This window comes from Nuphar pumila, chromosome 10, assembly GCF_984573655.1.
Source record: "Nuphar pumila chromosome 10, dmNupPumi1.hap1.1, whole genome shotgun sequence".
NCBI lineage: Eukaryota > Viridiplantae > Streptophyta > Magnoliopsida > Nymphaeales > Nymphaeaceae > Nuphar > Nuphar pumila.
In genome coordinates, this window is record NC_143258.1 from 8,704,264 (window position 1) to 8,728,030 (window position 23,767).

The 23,767-nt window shown below is 38.1% G+C and overlaps 1 protein-coding gene across 1 annotated transcript in view; it reads right to left on the reverse strand.

Moving 5' to 3' along the window:
• LOC149823439 (uncharacterized) overlaps positions 1-23,767 on the reverse strand; it is a 148,184-nt gene that overhangs the window by 26,741 nt on the left and 97,676 nt on the right. Inside the window, exon 11 of the mRNA XM_090018838.1 lies at positions 17,411-17,476. Coding sequence (XP_089874964.1) covers positions 17,411-17,476 — 66 coding nt within the window. The remainder of the gene's footprint in view (positions 1-17,410; positions 17,477-23,767) is intronic.

Genomic DNA, 23,767 nt, shown 5'->3' on the forward strand with positions numbered 1-23,767 from the left:
ACTCGAGTGCTGACAAGTCGGCCTACTACTTTGGCCGATGCGATTGAGTCTGCTACAGTTCTGACGGAGGACTCGGAGAGGTCTAAAAATATATCGCAAAAGGGAGGCATCAATGGAGAGAATGCTTCGGGCGGAAAGAGGAAGGACCCACCTGCAGGCGGAAAGACGCAGGGTGGCAAGAAGCAACAGACCCAAGAGGGGCAACAACAGGGAAAGGCCCCGCCAACATGTCGCAAGTGCGGCGAGAACCATCCACTAGGTTTTTGCCCACTGTTCAAGGGGGTCTGCTATCAATGTCGGCAGTCAGAGCACATTGCTCCTTTTTGTCTGAACAAGTCAGCGGCTCAGGGAAGACAGCAGCCGCAACAGGGTCAACGAAGGACTAACGGGAGGGTTTATGTCGTTACGACTACAGGATGCTGAGACTGATCTGGTCAAAGGTATATTCTTAGTTGTCGATCATTAGGCTCGTGTGATATTTGATTTTGGTACGTTTTAATTTCGCGGACGAAATTCTTTTAAGGGGGTAGGGATGTAATAACCTCAAATTTTTAGGCATTTATTTAGATATATTATAATACAAATTTTGTAATATTGTGATTTGGGCCTGGGAACGAAGTTTCGGATCCAGGACCCATAAAGGAATCTTTACGTATATATTTATCTCGTATAAACTTATATAAGTGCAATAATTTTAACTAATTAAATTATTCAAGTGATAACTATCTAAAATAGTGCATAGATAGGTATGTGATCCACTTTCTAGATCCATATATCCACTTATTGTAATATATATATGTAATCATAACAAAATAAGGAAAGAGAATAAAGAAAATTTCTTTTATTGGGTTTGATGCACGGTGGGACCCAATTGGATCCAACTCGTGGAACCACCATCATTTGCGTAACCGGATCCAACTTCCTTTAGCCTGGATCCAAATACCGAGTTGTGGGGTTAGGACCCGGAACGTGATTTATAAAGCAAAGAAAACAAGAATTGTGTCGAGGCATGATTCTTGCAATGATCGAAGGGGCGGGGGGTACAGAAGGTGTAACCGACTCTGCGTTTCTCAGAGAGAGGGGAGGGGATTCGGTTCGATAAAAGGGGGTTGGAGAGGGTCTCACCCTCTTCACTCTGTCGCTCGCCTCCCTCTCTGTCATTCTTGTGCACGTCGGCGGGAGCTCCGTCGCCAGCAAGCCTCCCGACCATCTGTTGTCGCCGCCATCGCCTGCAACCAGAAGTCGCGAATGACCTCCCACCTAAGGCAGACATCTACTCCACTCTCATCGAATGAAGCTCCCTCTTACCCATCCTCGTTCTCCCCCCCCCCCCGATCGCCCCTTCACGGCAGCGCTGACGAGGCTCGACAACAGAGAAAGCGACATCAGCCAACCCTTCTCTCGCGACGGTTGTCTCCGATCGCCAGAAAACCAACGAAAAAAAGGTATTGTCCTTCTTTGAATCTGGGTGAGGAATCGAATATGGGTTCGATTCCATGTATTGGTTCGAGATGAGAATCCATGGAAACCCTCTAGATGGCTGTTTTCCTTCAAGAACCATGGGGGCGAACCATGGATCGTTCCCCCATGGACCAATTTCTCTTGCTTGTTCGCCTGCCTTTCCTCTTTTTTTTTAAGAAAAAGATTTATGTATATCGATGAGCCTAAACAAACTGATTTTCTTCTTGGTTAAGAATCTCAGTTTTTGTGTAACCTTCTTCCATTGTTTCAACCTGGGCAACGTGTTTCTTGGATTGGATACATGTTCTTGGATTGGATTCACGTTCTTGGAGTGGATTCATGTTCTTGAATTAGATTCGCAGCAAGGGCGCAAAGTGGTTGGTTTGGTTTTGTTGAGGGTGGTGGTTGTCGGGTTTATGATTTCATCACCTCCATCTTATTGCTTCAAAATTTGTGTTATTTTATCACATCAAACAGAATTTATATCATCGTTTCCTGAGGTAAAACCTTGCTTCCAGCTCTTTCTCTAAACCCATTCTGATGGTGTTACAGGTTGATAATGTAGACTCCAACTTCATTCATGGTTTTCAAGTTTAGGTTCCTAGGATTTCTTTTTCCTGTGATGTTTCCCAATTCCGATGGTGTTTCTCAGTTACATCTTTTTGACCGAGTGTTTTGCTTCTCGGTACATATATTGGAAGATTCAAACTGAGGGTTGTTGCTTGGTCATAGCAGAGTCCATGGAAAGACCTATCTATGTTGTGTTGTATCTCTGCATGCTGCAAAGGAACTAGATGACCCGATTGCTTACCGATGCATCTATTTTTATTGTTCTCTTTTTTAAAAAAAAAAGGGAAAATAGGTACGCTGTGTATGTTGAATCCACAGGGGCTGATTTTATTTTTTTTTTTGGTTGAAGGCTTAGTTCTGCTTAGATTAAGTTGCTGCATAAAAATTTGGGCATGGTGCTTTGTTTAAGATTCATGCGGGGTATAGTTTATGGCCTAGTTAAATCAGAAAGAATCGACCCTTCTATTCAGAATTAAGAAAAAGGGAAATCTGAATAGTTCCCAACTGAAATTTTGACTGGGAAAATACTTGTTAGGTACCCACCTTCCGAGGGTTGTTTCAGTGCTGAACAGAAAATAATACTCCTGTTATAAAACTGCATGTGTGTGTGTGTGTGTGTGGGGGGGGGGGGCTGTTTTGACACTGAAATCGTGAGATAGACAGTTGGAATGTGTGTTGATACACGTGCATTAAGCTAACTACGTTTGCCATGATTAGTGTTGTCCATCATACTAATTCCATTCATGTGAAATAGGTGGAAATATTGCTTATGCCTGAGATTTTTCAGTTCTGTTTCTGCAGCATATGTATATAGTTGGGTTGGTTGACAGGCTTAGTCGGCTGGACTGAGTTGGATATTTCAGCTAGGAGGATGTTAGGTCCGGGATTGATAAGCCCGACCAACTTCTCTAGCATATGCAGAAACTTACACTTTTGACAGGTGGAGATGCAAAATGTTATCTTGGTATTGCATCGTCCTGATTATGCAATCATTAATGCGATCATGTGTTGGTTATTGATATTTTTGTGAGCACGTATGCTTGATGAGTATGTGTAATTTATGTGCCCACACACACACTCAAAGGAGATATACATTGGTGAATACACGCATGTGATGGAGGTAACACACATAATAAGGATGCATATGATTGAGAAATGATATGCTTATGATTGGGTTTATTTTTGCATGAGTGCACATGCATTTGGCACTTTGGCCTAGTGTTATTAATAAAACACTACTTTGGTTTTGGTTATGTGATGCATCGATGGCCTAAATGGACCATCACCGACCTAGAGAGTCGTGGGTTTGATTTCTATTCATATATATATTTTGATTTGCATCACTTAAACCACACGAGTTGGTATGGCACACTACTACAATGTTCTAGTTGTCTTCACGAGCTTAAGTCCCGTAAGGGTCCCCGCAAGGGAGGATGCGGGTTTTCACTTTACTTTTGCATATGGTGTTGCGAACTTAAAGAATTGACTTTAATAAAAATATAATAAATAAGAACAGTGTAATATATGTTTTGGGATCTTCCATCTAAAGAATGGAGATCTTAGAGATCCGGTCTTTGGGGAGACTGTGAGGATACAACAACTCTGTATGCTTAAATTTGGTCCTCTGAACCCGATATTGATGTTCCTTCTCCTGGCCACGGTTTTAGGAAGAGTTTGTCACTTTATCTAGGGGTGGTTGTTTGTCATAACTGTGATTGTTTTGGTACCAAGGAACTGACACATATAGGCGTGGGGTGTCCCTTGTGTCCCCGACATTAGATGTGGCGGTCTAATGTTCCGAAGGTGATTCGGTCGAGGGCTAAGTTGGAACCCGTTTGGTATATCCGCGAGCAATGATAATTAAAAAGAGAAACATAAAGTTGTATGCATTTAATAGGGTATGCATATGGAAAGGAAAAAGGGAACTTAAAGGTAAGATAATAAAAGGATTCATGCATTGAAAAGAAATCATGCATTTTCCTGTTATGCACTAGATCATGCATATTTGAATTGTTCTCTAAATCACGATATGATGGTGGGTGTATGTTATTTACTTCCTAAATGCATGTTGAAAGACTTGGTTACTTAGTTCTTGCTATATGCTACTGTTTTACTGTTCCTTCCTGATGAGGATACGAAACATGTTGCATGTGTGATTTCTTAAACAATGTAAATTGTTATATCTACACTCACTCAAATTATTACATGAAATCTTATCCATGTTCTTTGTCTCACCTGATTTCTTTAGAAGTAGTTGTGCTAAGAATTTCTAGTTTGTTTTTTCACAGAAGCCAGGGATCAGTGAGGTTTGACTAGCTACTGGGAGGGTACGAGAGTCACACTTGGTTCTTGACAGCTTCAGCATTAGACAGAGTGACTCTTTCTTTTATCTTTTAGTTTTACTGTTCTCTTCAGTTTTCTTGCTTAGTCAGTTGTGGCTTTATTTTCATTTGAGTAAAACATTGTCTCTGAAATTCATAAAGAGGTCTGGTTTGATTATGGTGGGTGATAATTGTAAGTGCCTTTGTGGTGTTTAGCTATCCAGTTGGAATTGGAACTGTGAGGACCCCGGGTCTCTGGGAAGTTTTCCGCACTGCAAATGAAAAAAAAATTGCATTTTTCAAAGGGTATTAGTTGGGGTCGTTACATTCAAGGCTTATTTTTCTTAATTAAAACCATAAAATGGTTTGATGTATATTTTAGGCTATAAAGCCTCCCATTAAAAGGACCTTTGTATGCCAGTAGAATGAACTCTCACGGAAGCTTCCTGCTTCAGGATTCCTAGAGAAAGAAGCCCGAGTAGCATGGAAGAGCATAAAGTATTATAATATCTCAAAGGGAGTTTGATTAGTGCTTCATAACCCATGGATATATTTCAAAACCATGGCTAATAGTCGCTTCTAACATCATTACCCATAGATATATTCTAAGACCAGGCTAACAGTTGCTTGTAACTTCTATTGGATAATGACATTATGCATGGGGCTCCCTGACCTATGTTGAAGTTTATGAGAGTAGAGAGGGAAGGGAGATAGGGTTTACAAAGAGCTCAAATGGAGAGAAGAAACAATGTTCACTTTAGAATACAATATCGTGTGAGGGGGTCCTCATATAAGAAGGTTCGACCCCTCAAGTGTACAAGGGAAAATGTAAAAAGTCTAAAATACCCCCTTTTAATAGGGTATGTACAATAAGACCTAATAAGGAGATATCACACAAAAATGTAAAACATTATATTACATAGATACATAGACTTTCAATACTCCCTTTCAAACTTGGAAGGATGTAAAAGAATCATTCCAAGTTTGGAAAGGAAAGAACTGAAGTGCAAGAAAGAAAGACTTTTCGTAAACACATCTACAATTTGATTCTTTGAGCTGACATGCTCCAAAGCTATAATCTCATCTTCATATGCCCTTCTTGTATAATGGCAGTCTATTTCAATGTGCTTTGTGTGCTCATGAAACTCTGGATTCTTGACAATATGAATAACACTCATGTTGTCACAATATAACTGAGTTTTCTTTTCATATGAAATTCCTAATTCATTTAATAGCCATTGTATCCAAATAATCTCAACTACAACTTGAGTCATAGCTTTGTATTCTGCTTCTACAGTAGACAAAGCAACCCTCTACTACTTGCTCTTCCACGAAAACAAAGAGCTTTCAAGGAAAACACAAAACCCTGTAGTGGAAAGTCTATCTCTAGTGGAACCTCCAAAATCAGTATCACAAAAAGCTCTCAATTTTATGCTTGATGAAGATATGAAAAACATACTATAGTGCATAGAATCTCTGACATACCTGATGATTCTAAGTACAATTGCCACATGAACTGATCTGGAGGCACTCATAAATTGACTGACTACATAAACTGCATGAGTTATATCTAATTTAGATATAGTCAAATATATAAGGCTCCCAACTAATTGCATGTATACTACAGGACTCTCTAGCTCAACACCATCAGTTGTCTTCATCCACAAATTTGCCTCCATGGAGGAATTTACGTGTTTTGAGTCATCTACTAATCTTGCTTTCACAACCAAATCTGTAGCATACTTATGTTGGGACAAGTACAGTAGTAAAACCAATCATTATTAAGGATTATTAATAAATAAAAAACTCATCTTTTTTATCTCAAAATTAGAAATATGTTTCTAGCTTTTGAATTTCATTTATTTATTTATTACATATTCATTTGTTCATTCAAGTCAATGGTTTTTACTAAATCGTTTTGTTGTGAATTGGGATCGTTAGTGGGGTTTTGGCCATGGCGGGTGGGTGGGATCATTGAGGGAAAAATGGGATATTCTGGGAAGATCTCAGTGGAATCTAGCATTGCATGTGTGAGGAACCAGGTGTATGTGTGTGGGTGTCTTCCTTGGGTGATGTCATATTTTGGAAATATTGGGTGATGGGGCAATGGGGAAGAGATATCTTTTTTTCTATTGTTTTTGCGGGGCGGTTGAATAGCGGACGCGCGTGTTATTTTGGGCTATAAATTACTATTTATATATATATATATATATATATATATATATATTTAAATATATATTTTTGATAGAGTTTGTAAATTATTGGAGTGTATTTGTGTGTTATTTGGCTCTTGGTAATGATTTATATGGTAATTTGCTATTTTTGGCTAATCTTGTTATAATTGGCATTTTTTGAGTTCTTGGCATTTGCGATCGCACACAAAGGGTTCGTTGTATTGCTTGGGTAGCAGTCTTTGCAGACTTCAAAACTCCTCGGTCTTTTGAGTTTCGATTCATTGTTCTTCACATTATTAAGGTAAGATACCTTAACTGAACTTATAAAGAGCATGTTTAGGCATTAATTGTGTAAGCACGATGTTGCACTGAATATCTAAATGAATTACAAATACAAGTTATGCTCACACACTTCACTTAGTTGTGGATATCTAGGACTCTTGTAATTGTAGTTCGGAGATCATGCTTGTTATGATTATAGTTAGCAGAATATGGAGTGTGTTTGCTGCAAGTACACTTGTCTGTGGATTTGAATGCCTATGCACTTATGAATGTATAATATGTATGCAATGTGTGTCATCATACTTTGGTTTGCGCATATTATGTTGCTTTGTGTGTTTATATGAATTTGATACATGGTACACATATAACTACTATGGATATGTATAAGTCGTGTTCGATGTATACTATAAATGTTATATATATTGTCTTGTCATATGATTGACTCATTTATTCTTGTATAGAAGAATGCATGCGAATGTTATAAATTGTTTTGAACTTGTATGTCTTATTTGCTTGAGAAATATATATGTATGATGTACGGTAGGATGGTCAATGAGATTTTGACCAACCCTTACACAATTATATCTAAGGTGATATATCGATTCATGTGTTGAAAAATGCATGACTTTTATCGTGTGTGTAAATCTCGAACTACGTAGGAGTTATGTAGAGGTTTAGTTGCTTCGTATTATGAAATGTGCATGTTCACGTATGCATGCATAGAACTCATGTTTTGTTTACGCATGCTTCGAGGTTCAATTTATGAAGTACAATGTTCTTTGTGGCGATGATATGATGCGTAGGATGATATGCTTATATATGATATGATTTAAATGCCACGTGAAATGAAATTATGAATGCATGCGATAAATGTTTAAGTTCAATAGTGAACTTTGGTTCATGAAGCCTTATTGGATAAATGTGTGATTTTATAATTTTAATGTCATATGAAGTGATGCATGATGTGATGCTTTGATTGTATACATGCTTATGCCCGTGTTGATGGCTATCGACCCTGAGAGTGGTCAATTGTATTGATGCATGTATTACAATAATTTTTACTAGATATGGTACCCATTGAGGAACTGTTCCCAAAGGATTCTCTGTGAGGGTGTGCATGACCAGATGAGGTAATCCGGCTAGAACGGTAAGTCTCCGTGAGAAATTGCATTTTTCAAGAGCGGGTAGCCCGCGAAGGCGGTATATTCTTGTGAGGAAGTGCATTGTCCAAGACCAGACAGACCATTCGTCTAGGGCAGTAACTCCTTGTAAAGTTATATATTTCTCAAACCAGGTAATCCGGCGTGGATTTTGTAAATCTTTATTATGAATAAATGAAATGTAATGATGAATTGTGATGATCTTCTGAGTTGATTGAGATAGCCAGTTATGAATCTATAGATTTGGCTTTTCTATTATAGCATGATTATATATTGAACTCAGATATGATAATCAGATCCTTATTGATTTTAGATCTTGATATGAGGTTATGATTGTGACGCTTATATTAGCGTATAAGTGAATGACACATCACGCCTACAAATGACTAGTTTTGACTTATTAGGTGAATGATACATCACGCCTACATAGTTTCATTTCAAATTATTGCATTATGATTGTCTGAGTAAATATATCACACCTACGTATCATGATTGATGTGTATCATGAATATCTAACTAAATTACTTATAAGGTATGTGCGTGTGTTTCACGTTGGAATGGTCAAATGTGATTTGACTTATTGTTTATAAGAATTATGAATGCATATGAAAATAATGCAATGATCTGAATGTCTTAGATGCATATATATATATATATATATATATATATATATATATATGCGATGACTTGTATGACTTGAATGCATATAGATTATGCTTTACTACGTGAGTTAAGGTTGAATAGAATATTAAGTGATGAAATATTTTTAAATGCTTTATGTTCGAATGCTTGAAATGAATGACTTATAGGACGTTCCCTTGTCTATCACTTGACGATGGATGAATAATATATCTTTACCTTTAAATGCTTGATATGTTTTCTTTAAGTTTGAGTTTGGGTTGCTTTACCAGACTTTAGCGAGTCTGACCCCGTTTTATGGGGAACAGGTAATGCAGGTAAAGTATGATGAGTAGTTGGAGCGAAGGGCTGGTCGAGCTGCATCCTCGAGGGTCCACTCTTACCTTGCGATCTTGGTATTCATGATCTTTTCATTTTAAGTACTTGATCACGTAGAGACTGAAGTATTGTTTTCATACTCTGATTTGAAATGAAATTAAAACTCTTCATATTTCAGTCTTATATTGTACGTGGTTTGAAATGTGTATATCTGGTACATTTTGATTTGATTGTTATCTTTAGTGTAACTGCGCTCAAAGTCTTAACCATTTTTAAAAATCGTTTTCGCATTATAAGATCTGATTTACTTATACTTATAAAAAAAATGGTCTCGAAATTTCAATATTTGAACTATAAGTAAGGTTAAAATTTTGGGGGCGTTACAATAGTCCCCTTGGAGAGTAGGCTATATCAAGCCCAAGAAAATACTTCAAATGCCCCAAATATTTCATCTCGACCATATTGGCTAGTTTCTTTTTTGTCTCTTCAGTCTACTTTATGTTATCTCCAGTAAGAATCATACAATCTACATAAAGAAGCAATATACATTTTCCAAGAGCAAAAGAAGACACAAACAAAGCAGGATCATAATGACTCTGCTCAAAACCAAGTGATCTCACTGTTCAACTGAACTTCTCAAACCAAGCTCAAGGTACTTGTTTGAGTCCATATAGTGCTTTGCGAAGTCTACAAACTCTAACTTCTGAATCTGAATATCCTTGTGGTAGTTCATATACACTTCCTCTTACAAATCTCCATTAAAGAATGCATTCTTGACATCTAACTGTCAAAGATTCGATTGTTGTATGGCAGCCACTACTAGTAGTGTACGAATTGTGGTCATATGAGCCACAAGAGAAAATATCTCGGCAAAATCAATTCCAAATCTTTGAATGTATCCCTTAACTACTAACCAGGCTTTATACCTCTCCACAGATTCATCTGCCTTTGTCTTTACCTTGTATACCCATTTGCTGTCAATAATATTTTTCTTTGGTGGAGGTTTTACTAATTCTCATGTTTGCATCCTTTCACGTGCATTCATTCCATCAACCATAGCTCTTTGCCACTCTTCCTTTCTTGTTGCTTCTACATAGGACTCTTGTAATACCCGTGAATTTTATCCGATAAATAAACTTGAAATTTATGTCCTTGAACTGGTACAAGGATATTTTTATTATTGTATGTGTTATTTGTATTCGGATATCGGATCACGAACCTTAATTTGAATATTTAATAATCAACTTTCAGTCAAGGGGATCGGATTTCTGGTTTTGGATCCGCAAAATCCTAGACATCGGAGATTTAAACTGGTTTGGGTCCAATTAGAATTTCTAATTGGATCTGAGATTCGTTGCTTGGAGTCCATAATAGTTGGCTTGGACTCGTAAATATTAAATTTAAAGCCATGGTTCCAAGTCATGGTACGATGAAAACTTTGGATCCTTGGATCCGGATTTATTTAAGGAGTGTATGAAGCACAATGGACCCCGGATCCATAGTAAGTTAGTAGAAATTTATAATAATGTAATTGGATCCACAAAAATTTTAATTTGTGTTATATTCAATATTTAATAAGTTAAATATTTAGATGTGGGACCGGATCCTCGGATGGATCCGGATAAGCCCAGGACATGGACCCAACTCTGGCGGGTCACGGGTTCGAGTTCAGTCGAACCAAACTCGCACCCGTCGGTGCGTTAAAACCAAGTCATGAAAAAAAAAAAAAAAAACTTAAGGTTAAAAGAGAGGATTATGCAAACCCTAAAAAGGGTTTGCTTTTGAGTTAAATGAGAGAGGGGTTGCGTGTTTTCACACAACCGCTGGAAAAAAAATGTGGGTAATCAACCCCTTCTCTCTCTCCCCCACGATCTCCTCCACGATTCTCTCCCTAACCGACCCTCACGCTTCCCTTAAGACCCCCATTCCCTTTCCTCTCACGAAGACTCTCTCACTCTCTTCCTCCCACACGCTCTCTTCCTCCCGTCACTTCTCTCTCTCGCGCGCGTGACGTGAGGGGACGATGATGGTGGATCGGTGGTCGGCAGACCCTCCAACTCGTGGCAGCAACCACCGAACTCCGGGACAGAGGTAGGATTTCCTATGTTTTTCCTTTGGGTATTCTGTGAATCGAGCATGGTGTGTTGGGTTGATATGTTTTTGCAACTTTATTAGGTTGCAAGCCTGTAGGGGATCTGTCGTAAACCCCAAATCGGTAGATTTGGGGATTTCAGTTGCTGTGAAATCCAAAACGAAAGGCATAGTGAGTAGTAGTATCTTACCGTGTCTTTGTTATATATATATATATTAGTGTGTTCTATTTCAAGCAGGTTAGGTGTTGCACATAGGTTGCTTTTGGATCCTCGATAGACGGAGGTTCCGATTTTTTTTGGGGTTATGGTCAGACTGAAGGGTTAGAGTCTGAGTCGGTTATTAATGGTCATTTTATTTTCTCTTCTTTCTGTTATCTATATCTCTATTGGATCCAGAATGGAAAACCTCGGTGAGGTATCGTTTCAATTATGCATATTGCTCACCCTTCCGTACTTTGTTATTGACTGTTGACATATTAAGTTCTTTTCTTTTTATATTATGTGACTGAATGAATTGTTGTCTATTGATTCTTCTACACAACATTATTTAATTTCTGGTTGTTAGCATTACTAGCCTATTGGAATGTAATTGTTTAATTAGGAAATTTTGCCAGGATGTATGACCACTTACACCAAACTAACTTGGCACGCTCAGTTGGTCACTTCAACAGTATGTATCTACTGAAGCAGTAACATATAACTGATTGTCCGTAAAATTTTGAAATGAACCCATTCTCGTGCCGTGATGTGCAAATAAAACATGCTTGTAACTATTGTATGTTCATCTCAAGTAATGTCCCTTTGAGGCTGGTGCATGGATGAACGACCCCCTGTATAGAAAGTTCTTCTTTGAGAAAAGAATAGATTTTGTAGATCATTCAATTTAGTGGATAGTGCTGCTGATTCCACATAATTTTCTGTCTATGCTAAGACAGTCGTTCAGATTTGAATCCTTAAGGCACTACCATGACAGAGCTGAGTCACATCAAGCGGATAGGGAACCTGTCATGACTGTTATAAAGTTACACAGCGGAATAAACATGATATATTTATATATGTATGTGTGTGTAGAAGTTTTATACCCTCAGTCTGTAAGTGGCTTGAAGAAAAAAAGAGAAAAAAAGAAAAAAATTGTTATTTGAGCCTTACATGCACCAATGGTGGTTTGAATTGTCAGCCTGAGTCTTCTTTTGAGATTGTTGTTGTTGTTGACAAAAGATGGAAACCTTATATGTATATAGTACAGTAGTACATAAAAGTTGAATATGCAGTTAAGGCGTGTGAAATAAGTCTGTGCATAGGTGTGTGTAGTGTATTTCACTTTCATTCTGAACATGTAGTTAAGACATGTAAAACAGCCTAGACAAGAACATAGGTGTGGGTAGGGTATTTGCTTTTATTTGGAATATCTAGTATGGCCTGTTAAACGTGATATCAATCTACACATGGTGAATTCATATTCGGTGTTCATGCTATACTATACTGAACCTCAGGCATAGATGTCTGCATTTTATTACTTTCAATTGTGTGACTAAATACTGATTTTCCATCTTAATGCAGCATGGAAATGTTCGTTTTTATTCACTGTCTTACTTGATATCAAAGGGTGGAATGTATTCAACGAAACGTGTTTTAGTCTTACTCATGGTTGTGAAATTTCAATCCGTTCTGAATCTGCATATGTCTATATTGCTTATTTCTGGTGTGTGACTGTGTTAACAAGGACATTATCTTTAACTGAGACATCTGAACTACGCCTTTGATTCCATTGTTTCTGAATTGATTGTGTTAGAACTTCATTCAACGCCGAGTCTGTGTTTCAATTTTATGTTCTGCACAGAAACCGATAATCTGCCATTTTGTTAACTGATTGATAAATGTAGATGCATGCTTAAATCCGAATACCGATCATGTCTGAATTTTGTACATGTAATTTGGTTAATCAATGTTAAATGCATGCTTAAACCCTGTGATCTTCGTTGGGTTTACATGTGATAAATCATTGGGGGCTTAGCTTGCCTGGTAGGAGCAGCTAGTGTAAGTCACTTTGTCTTGAGCTGTTAACTTGTGTGTTATGGTAATAAAACTGTTGAAAAACTTAATCTTAAATTTTGTGGGTCCGACTGGTTTAAAGGTACTGGGGCATTGGTGCCTGACGGTTTAAAGGTATCGAAGAACTCTGGGTAATAACCATAACACTGATGATAAACTTAAATCTAAATTTTGTGGCTTAACTGGTTTAAAGGTACCAGAGCACTCTGAGTGGGTTTGTGCAATCAATATGAAAAGAAAAATTGGGATGTACGTGAAACTTGGTAAAATGACTAAGGTTGGGAACTTACTACTATAGTAGTAGGAGGTAGTTGGGGAAATGCCCTTGTACTTCAGAAAAATAATTAAAAGAAAAGACAACTCACTCAGATTCGGGCTTACCTTGGAGATGGTAGGTGGTACAAAACAACGGGGACATGTGTTTAACTGTTTCGAACTAAAGTGACTCGTTGGTCCCCAGTCCTCGGAGTTGGGGGGGGGGGATCTGGACTACCAATGTGTCCTAGGTGGTAGTTATTTGTTCTTCTACAGAAGTTAGGGATGCATCATGTTTTGGTTTTGGCCTTTGTGAGTTTCTCTCGGTCACTGGCCGCTCCCTTAGGATTTACAATTTCGGTTAGAATGTTCGGGTTAATAAAACATCCATGAATAATAAACCCCTGAATGTTCTCTTCCGTTACGGGTGATTCGGCCCGCGTGTACTCACAGGATAATTAAATATAAACATTTGCATTAGATCATCTTAGGTATCACATCTGAGTAGGCAGTGACAGATTTACAATTGCACCCATAAACAATTACTTGTGAAATGTGGTCGTTTACTTTTAGCATTTAATGAAATATGTGGTTATGAGATATTCAAATGATGCGAATGATGTTATCTGCCTGTTAGCTTCTGATAAATTATTGACTGTCATAACATAGATCTTTATTTATTCTTGTATATGTTGAAAATCACACACGGCACCCACATCACCTACTTGGCACATGATATACCTACAAGAAAATTTACAATAATTCCTACTTAGACAGTTGTAGTCTAATTCCTATAAATCTATCATTTTTCAGGTGAAGAATAGAGTTTATGAGCGACTGCGGGATGAGGCTTCGATCGAGATTTTGGATTTATTGTTTGCGGGATAGCTTGAGTTCATTTTTAGAACATGTCATTAAAACTCTAATGTTATTATTCATTGATAATGAAATGAAATAAATGTGTTGGCTTGCTCTCCACTGTAATGTTCCGGAATGTTTAACCCTATAATATTACTTGTTTTTGCTGTTATAAAAAAAAAATCCTCAAATTTTGGGTTAAAATTTCGGGGCGTTACAACTCTATCTTGTTTAACATTAGTTCATGCATTCATGCTTATGTGGTTTCGCATGATATTTGTTTCTACATGATATTTGGTTAAATGCTTGAATGATAAAGTAGTTATGGTAAGTTATTGATCGTGATATTCCTCTAAAATTTATGCATGAATTTATTTTCTTTACTGTTTAGATTTTTAGAGGAATTCGTACAAGGACTTCGGTTCTTACCTGTTTTCTTAAAACTGTTTTATAGGCACGGATGCTCAGTGATGTCCTGACTAGCTGGCTGGGGACAAGCTGTGTGACTGGTTTTTGGTTTCTAACAGGATGACTTGGTTGTGATGTAGATGATTTTATGTCTTAGACTATTTTGACAATTTGATTAAATTAATAAAGTTTGATTTATTTCTTTAGTTGATTCAATGCACTGTGTGGTTTGTGGTTTGGTATATTAAAACTGTAATGCCTCGGATCCCTGGGTGAGTTTCTGCAATTGTTTAAAAAAAATTACACTATTTTTACGAGGGTCAGTTGGGATCGTTACAAGCAATCACCAAGGCCATGAGATAAAGTTCAACTTGAAACTACATGCATTGCATTCATCCACAAATTGCCAAGCTCAAAACTAAAAGTTGTCAACTACAAGATACATAATACATCACCAAGCATGAGAAGGACTTGTGTTGACATAGGTCAACAAAGGTTGTCCTAGGGTCACCCTTTTTTTTATGTTTTCTTGATCAAATGGGGGACCCGACCCTGACAACACCTCGCCCAGTAGACAGGCAATGTGTGTATAAGAGAGAGAGATATGCTCAATTTCCTCCTCCACTTTCTTCTTCTTCAAAATAGGGTTTTGCCCCCACTTTCTGTTTTTTTCCTTTTACTCAAAATTACCACCCTTCCCATTCTTTTCTTTTATTTAAAATATCACCTGCCATCCCTCTTTTACTCAAAATAGCATTTGCCTTCCCTTCTTTTATTTAAAGTCTATAGGTAGGATCCAGACCCATGACATTGTCACTAATATATTTGCTATGGTCAATTGCATGTGCAATCAACTTCGGATCTCGTAGTTGTGAGTCTTTACGGCTCAATCTGATTCAGTAGATGTGTTCAGCATGGTTGATTTGCTAGAAATCAACCATTGAATCAAGTCCTTTTGATGAAGGAAGACAAATTTTAAGTCATAAAATTTTGATGCATTATTGATTTTTGCCTCAGAAAACCTTGCAGACATGTCAGAATCCATCAGGACATTGATCCCCAATAAACGGAACATGTAGGTGAGGTCACATTTACATGGTTAGATTTTAGAAGGAAAGACAAAAAAAAAAAGCTAGATCGTCCGCATATGCATTCGGCCATAGCAATACACACACACATATATGTAGTAACTGTTAAAATATATATATATATATATATATATATATATATATTATTTGTGTATGTATTTTTGTCTTATGTATATAAGTATATATAAACATCTATATGTATATATAATATACTTTTTTGGTATTGTAATAGGTAATGCTCTCTAGGGGCATTTTGGTCTTTTTCTCTTGTAATAGGTTATGTCCTCTAGGGACCAATTTTTGCTTTTTATTTTTATTGTTTTGGTCTTTTCACTAAAGACCAAGGGCACTACGGACTTTTGTACATAGTCATTGGGAACTCCCAACTACTTTAATACCGAACAATTTAAAAAATCATGGATTTTCGTACCCATACCCATACCTGCACCATACCTATGTAACACGCACTGAATGAAAAGGTCCTGCCACAACATTTTTAAGGAAAGCATCCACAAGGCTTTAAAGTTACATAGAATGCCCCCTCTCAAAAGTAGCCCAGTTGACCCACTTTACAAAAGGCAAATGCTCTCTTTACATTACTAGATCACAATTTATAATGGCTGGCTAGTGCATTTTATCAACCCAATTCAAGCACAGATTCTGACTTAATTATTAAACGCCTCCATAGGGTCACTTCATTGGTTGACAAGATATAAACAATCCTCTAGCATATAATCTGTCGCTCAGGAAGCCAGCTGAACTTATTAAAACTGTCCACAAGTGGGATCTAAAGATCTCTTAGGCCTTATTATCCAATTTAGCCCCACTCTCCACGGACTCGCTACACTCAAGAAACAGATATAGATGCCACAACTGCCCTTTCAATGCCAGCCATATTACCCACCTGGATCACATGATGTCTAAAGGAGGCCTAACATTTTCTCCATAAAAGCATCTGCCATCAGTTATTACCCTCGTTTGCAATCAACACTGACTTTTGTCACTTCTCAATGTCTGTAACAGACAACCTAGTTGGCAACGTCGCTACAGGTTATAGCAAAACTCTCTATCTAGACCAAGCAAAAGCAAGCAAGCAATAGAGTTAGGGAACAAAGCGACCGAGCAACCAAAGAAAGCAAGTAAGGTAATTGTTGTTTTCTTCTACTCTTGGTCTTCCTTCGTCTTCATTCGTGCAATGACGATAGTCCATCGCAATCAACTGATTAAATAAAGAGGGTCACCAGTTCCTGTTATAAGCACAAAAAGCATGTCCAAGTGGTACTAAAGCTTAATCATTTCCTTTGAACAACAGAGCAGCATCATGTCTAAAAGAAAACTTTTGCATATAGGCCACAATTTATTCTTGATAGCAATAAATGTTATCAAAATTCATTCATGAATAAAGAACATGAAAGCATCAATGTAGAATATCGAATCATCAGGAAATACTGTGAAGACACTGAATACACAAAGAAAACATTAGTTTAAAATAACTAAACAATACAAATCTATCAAACACAGAAATGATTGAATATCAATAAATGCAATTCAACATAAAAAATGGCATCAGAAAATCTGACAATCAAGTAATCATGCCAACATAAAATATGTCCAGATGATGATAATAAAATTCAAGGGGCAACTAGTATGTGCAATAAGAAACCTTATTAATCATTAATGCATGAGATGAAGTAAAATGTGTAGCTAGCTCTATGGAACATGTAGACATACCCTCTTCAATTCAGCCTCGAGCTTGTCCCTTTGCGTTTCCAGTTGCGCAACCTCTGCCTCCAATTCCTAGAATACACGGAAAGCATGTTAACCACTGCCAAAAGATAACAATAAAATTAAAACGACCAGAATTAAAAAATAACTCCCATTAGCAACAATAAAACTTAAAAGAATATGTATCAACATCATCTGGTTAATTTGAAATCCATGGGAAATATGACATAATTCAAATATGCTAGCTGACAAAGGCATTTTGGTATAATAAGCAGAAAACAACAGACCGGGTCCTTCCAACAAACTTAGTCGCCAAAAGCATTAGTCCGAGCCAAGGCGGAAGACCCATAAAAGGACTAGTCAGGGTCTAGGAAGTGTTGAATAGGTGGTTTTTTGGTTAAGTTCTCCTATATTAGAGGTTTTCTGAAATATTATTTTCATAAGGACTTAGATGTAATTTTTCTGTTTTGCCTCTCTCTATTTAATATAGAGAGAAGCCCTAATCTTAATAAACGAGTTCTATTGTGCAGCCGTCTCTCTCTCTCTCTCTCTCTCTCTCTCTCTCTCTCTCTCTCTCTCTCTCTCTCTCTCTCTCTCTCTCTCTACACTCACATGTGGTTGTACACCCCCATCTCATTCTACATGGTATCAGAGCCCTCGATCTTGGGAGCGTGATCAACAGGGACTGATTTTCATCAACGAGGAGCAACAACCCTACGACTTCTTAAAATCAGGTTCGGTGGTGGTTGACTGGGAAGATCTGATCACAGATCTGGGATGTTACCCAGATCTGTCGTCAGATCTAAGGAGAAGATCTACTGCGACCTAGTGTTGCCGAGACTTGTTTCTACTATGACGTGATTCTTTTTTGTTCATGAGTTGTCAAGGGGTATTCCTGATGGTTGGGAGTAACAGAAATTTTTTTTCTGTGTTGCCGTGATTGCTGAGTTCTTGTCGAGGTGTGTTCCTGCGGTTACAAAAAAAAAATTCTGTGTTGCCGTGATTGCTGAGTTTTTGTCGAGGTGTGTTCCTGCTGTTTGGGAGCAGCAGAAAATTTTTCCTGTGTTGCCGTGATTGCTGAGTTCTCGCCTGTGCTGATTGCGTGTTATCAGAATTCTGCCGTGAATGCAACTTTCTTTTCTGTGCTGATTGCTTATGATACTTACTGGATGTCGTGCCTTATATGTTGGAGAACAGCAGGTGTAGTGAATATGTTGTTTTGCAACTGCAGTCTATCATTTATTGTGATGTGTTTGGGTGCAGCAATGTTCGTGATTTCTGTGGTATCAACAGCAACTGAAATTTAGTGGTTTTTTGTGGGTTCGTTTATTTTAGAATGTGGTTTTTTTTTTGTGACTCCCTGCTGTGTCGAGTTTTTTTTTAAAGAAACATGGTAGCTTAAGTTACTCTTCTGTCGTGGAAAATAGCAGGCGTGATTTCCTGCTGGGCTGAATTTTATTTCATGTGTGGGCTACTGTTTGTTGTGGAAACAGCAGGTATGGTTTCCTGCTGAGTTGAATAAAAAAAAATTCTCTTGAACACAAGTTGTTCAAGTGAGGTATTCTGATTTTTTTTTTAGTATGGCTGAAACTTCGAAATGTGATTCCAAACTGGAACATATTGGGGAGTATAAGGCTTTTGCCAACCCCTTCTCATATGGCTCTTCCGTAAGGTTGAATGAAACCAACTATGCCAGGTGGTCCCGAACTTTTATGATGTCGGTATCTGGACATCGTCGAAAACATATTTTGTTGGAAGGCGAACCCACTGAGAAATTGGGAAAATATGTCACTTGGGATGAAGATAATGATATAGTTATGTCATGGATCATGAATAGTGTCGAACCCCATATTGCAGATGGATTGATCTACTATAATACAACCAAACTAATGTGGGACAATCTTCGTGATACATACTCACAAGAAACGAATGTGAGTCGTATCCTGCAAGTTGAACAGGAAATATATAACTTGCAACAGGGAGATCAGACCTTGGCCCAGTACTATGCCTCTGTCAAAGCTGCGTTTGAAAGACTTAATGCTCACAGGCCTCTTTGTTGCTCGAAGCAAAAGGATCATCAAGAACAAACCATGGTTGCTCGTTTTCTTTCAGGTCTTTCTTCAGATTTCTCTGTTGCAAAAGTTCAAATGTTGACTGGTTCAGATGTTCCCACTCTTGCTGATGCTTACAAGCGTCTGAGTAGACTTGCGATCTCTCTGCCACAATCTCAGCCTGTGACTCAGACATCTGCTCTTGTTGTCCCATCTAGTTATGGGCGTGGAAATATTCAAAATATCAGAGGACGAGGACGTGGACGTGGTATGGGAGGCAGAGGAAAGCTTCAATGTACATTCTGTGGAAAATCTGGACATTTAGAAGATCGTTGCTGGGATAAGCATGGTCGGCCAATCACTTCTTCATCAAAGTCATATACCCCTAAAGCAAATGTTACTACTATTGAGGCAACAAATGCACAAGAGAATATCACTGCAAATGAAAGTAGTATCACCCTTAGTCGTGCGGAATATGATGAGTTGATTGCTCTTCGACCTTTGAGTTCCCCCACTCCTATAGCTGGGGTTGCCTATTCAATCGGAAATCATCTCCATCCGAATGATAGTAAGTGGGTTATTGACTCTGGTGCATCCAAACATTTGTGTGGAAATTCACGTGTTTTTTCAGATCTAAAGGTCATTAAGGCTCAACTTGGAGTCTCATTAGCCGATGGGAGCTCCTCCCCGGTTGTTGGTCAGGGAAATATTTTTATATCCTCCTCATTACAGTTGAAAAATGCTCTTCATGCTCCAAACTTTCCTCAAAGTTTACTTTCTGTTAGTTGCCTTATAAAAGAACAAAACTGTAGAGTAATATTTGATCCAATGGGTTGTCATTTTCAGGATTTGCTGACGGGGAAGAAGATTGGTGGAGGCTATGAAGAAAATGGACTTTACTACCTACATCATCCAATGGGTTCTGTTCATGCTGCAGTGGAACATTCAGTGGCATCGTCGTCTTGGTCATCCTTCATTGTCAAAGCTTCGGTCGGTCTTTCCTCAGATTCCTTCCACCACATCATTTCAGTGTGAACCATGTCAGTTGGGCAAGCTTCATCGAAGTTCGTTCCCTTCGAGTCAGAGTCAGTCTAGTTCCGGTTCCCCGCTGCAGGTTGATCCAGCTGAGTCTTTTTCATTACCTATACCTCTTTTTCCTTTGGAATTTGTGCCCTCCTTACCGAACCAAACTTTATTCTCTTCCAGATTTAATAATCCTCCATTGGTATATGTGCGTAGAGCTCCACTTCCGCAAGAGCCTTCATCTTCTTCTTCTCCTGAGGTAAGTTCTACTGACAATAGTGATCTTCAGGATGATGATAGCAGGCCTATTGCTCTACGAAAGGGGACAAGACAATGCACCTTATATCCCATATCTCATTATGTCTCCCATGCCAGAATTGGACATCAGATGAAGTCTTTTATTTCAGCCTTGTCTGCTGAAACCATTCCTCTGAACTATCAACAGGCAGCACTTGATAATCGCTGGAAGTTGGCTATGCAAGAAGAAATGACAGCTTTGGTCTCTCAGCATACCTGGGATCTAGTTGATTCCCCAACAGATGCTGACATTGTTGGATGTAATTGGGTATATACAATAAAGTACAAATCTGATGGTTCTATTGACAGGTACAAGGCCAGATTAGTCGCGAAAGGGTATACTCAGACATATGGAATTGACTTCTTTGAAACTTTTTCTCCTGTGGCACGGATGGGTACCATCCGTCTTGTTCTCTCAGTAGCTGTTCAGCATGGTTGGAGCTTGTGTCAATTAGATGTGGAAAATGCATTTCTTTATGGGGATCTATCTGAGACCGTTTACATGCAACAACCTCCAGGTTTCGAGGTTGAGGGGGAGTGTCAGAAGGTGTGCAGATTGAGAAAGGCGATTTATGGCTTGAAACAAAGTCCTCGTGCATGGTTTCAAAAGTTGTTTGAAGTGATGTCAAGCTTTGGCTTTAATAGATCGGCAGCAGATCATACACTTTTTATAAAAAAAAACTAGCTCTGGCATAGTTGTTATGGTGGTATATGTGGATGACATCATTCTTACAGGAGATGATGTGAAAGCTATTGAAGCCACAAAGGCTCATCTTCAAAAACACTTTGTTACAAAAGACCTTGGTTCACTCATGTATTTTCTGGGTATAGAAGTTGCTAGAAGCCGTGAAGGGATGGTTTTGTCTCAACGGAAGTATGTTCTTGACTTATTAAAGGAAACGGGCATGTTGGGAGCTAAACCAGCAAATATTCCCATGGACCATAAAGTTCAGTTGTTTGAAGAAGGGTCAAAACATGTTGATAGCAAAAGCTATCGCTCCCTAGTAGGGAAGTTATTATATGTAACTGTGACCAGACCGGATATTGCTTTAGCAGTAAGCAAAGTTAGCCAGTTCATGGACAAACCAACTGAGGTACACTGGAATGCAACCATAATGATTCTCAGATATCTAAAATCCTCTCCTGGAAAGGGGTTACTGTTCAGGAAAGGTGAAACTCTGGAGATAGTAGCCTATTCTGATGCTGACTATACTTGATCTGTAGTAGATAGAAAGTCTACCACAGGATTCTGTGTGTTTTTGGGAGACAACTTGATTTCATGGAGAAGTAAGAAACAAAATGTGGTTTCCAGGTCGAGTGCAGAATCAGAATATCGGGCTATGGCCCAAACAGCTGCTGAATTGATATGGGTTCGCACTATTCTTAATGATCTCCAGGTGAAGGTTTCCTCTCCAATGACCATGATGTGCGATAACAAAGCAGCAACATATATAGCAAACAATCCTGTCTTTCATGAGAGAACAAAGCACATTAAAGTTGATTGCCACTATGTAAGAGATATGATTCAAGCTGGTCATATCACTACAAAATACCTAAAGTCTGAAGACCAAGTTGCAGATATGTTTACAAAGCCTCTTGCTAGGCCAAATTTCTCCAGATGTTGTGACAAGCTGAGCATGATAGATATCTATGCTCCAGCTTGAGGGGGAGTGTTGAATAGGTGGTTTTTTGGTTAAGTTCTCCTATATTAGAGGTTTTCTGAAATATTATTTTCATAAGGACTTAGATGTAATTTTTTTGTTTTGCCACTCTCTATTTAATATAGAGAGAAGCCCTAATCTTAATAAACGAGTTTTATTGTGCAGCCGTCTCTCTCTCTCTTTCTCTCTCTCTCTCTATCTCTCTCTCTCTCTCTACACTCACAGGTGGTTGTACACCCCCATCTCATTCTACAGGAAGGATAAAAAATATAAAACATCAAGAAAAGCAGAAATATTATAATAAATAGTTAAATTTAGTAACAAACATATGATTGTAACTATGAATGAAGTGTGTAATTCAATATAACATATCACAAGATTCGTAAAATTGCATAACATTGAACACACACACACACACACACACACACACATATATATATATATATATATATATATATATATATATATATACACACACACACACAAACACACGCGCGCATATAACTGAAAAAACAGATTATGTATATATATGAAGGACACAGGCATACATGTAAAGAACAAAAACAAAAAAAGAAGGAAAAGAAAAAAAAAGGGAAAAAAGGAGAAGAAGAGGAAGAGGAAGAAAAAGAGAAGGTGGAGGGTGAAAGGAGGAAGAAGAAAAAAAATAAGAAGGTAAAAAAGAAAAGGAAAAGAAGAAAACAGAAAGTGTTTGGGTTGGGAAGAAGAAGAAAAAGAAAAAGAAAGAAATGAAGAAAGAGACAAAAAATGACAAAAATGTCCCTACAACCTATATAGCCAGCCTAGGTGGATCCCATGTTGGAAAAAACAGCCCTACCACCTAGAACCATAAGCATAGGCGATGGCCCTGCACATAGCCTGTAATAACCTCGAATTTTTCTGATTTATTTACTTGAAATTATCTTAAAATAATACATAATTTCCTGTATTGGGCCTGGGATCCACGTTTCAGATCCAGGATCCATAAAGAGTCTACATATATATTCTCATATAGATATATATAACTATGAGAGAAAGAAATAGAAAAAAAATGATGAATGGTAATAATATCATAAAAATTTAAAGATAAACGAAATATATATATACCGAGGGATCCACAGTTGGATCCATTTGGATCCAACGTGCGGACCCGCATCGCAAAGGTGGCGCAGGTCCAAACCCGTGGCTGGATCCCGGGTCTCGGGTCCGAATCCGGGTCCGTGCCCCTTGTTAAGAGTTTGTTAAAGAAAAAAAAATTAAGTTAAGAGGGCAGGGCCGCTACAGGGCCTGCCCAATAAAAAACAGTTAGGGTTCTAAACGCATGCCAAAAGATG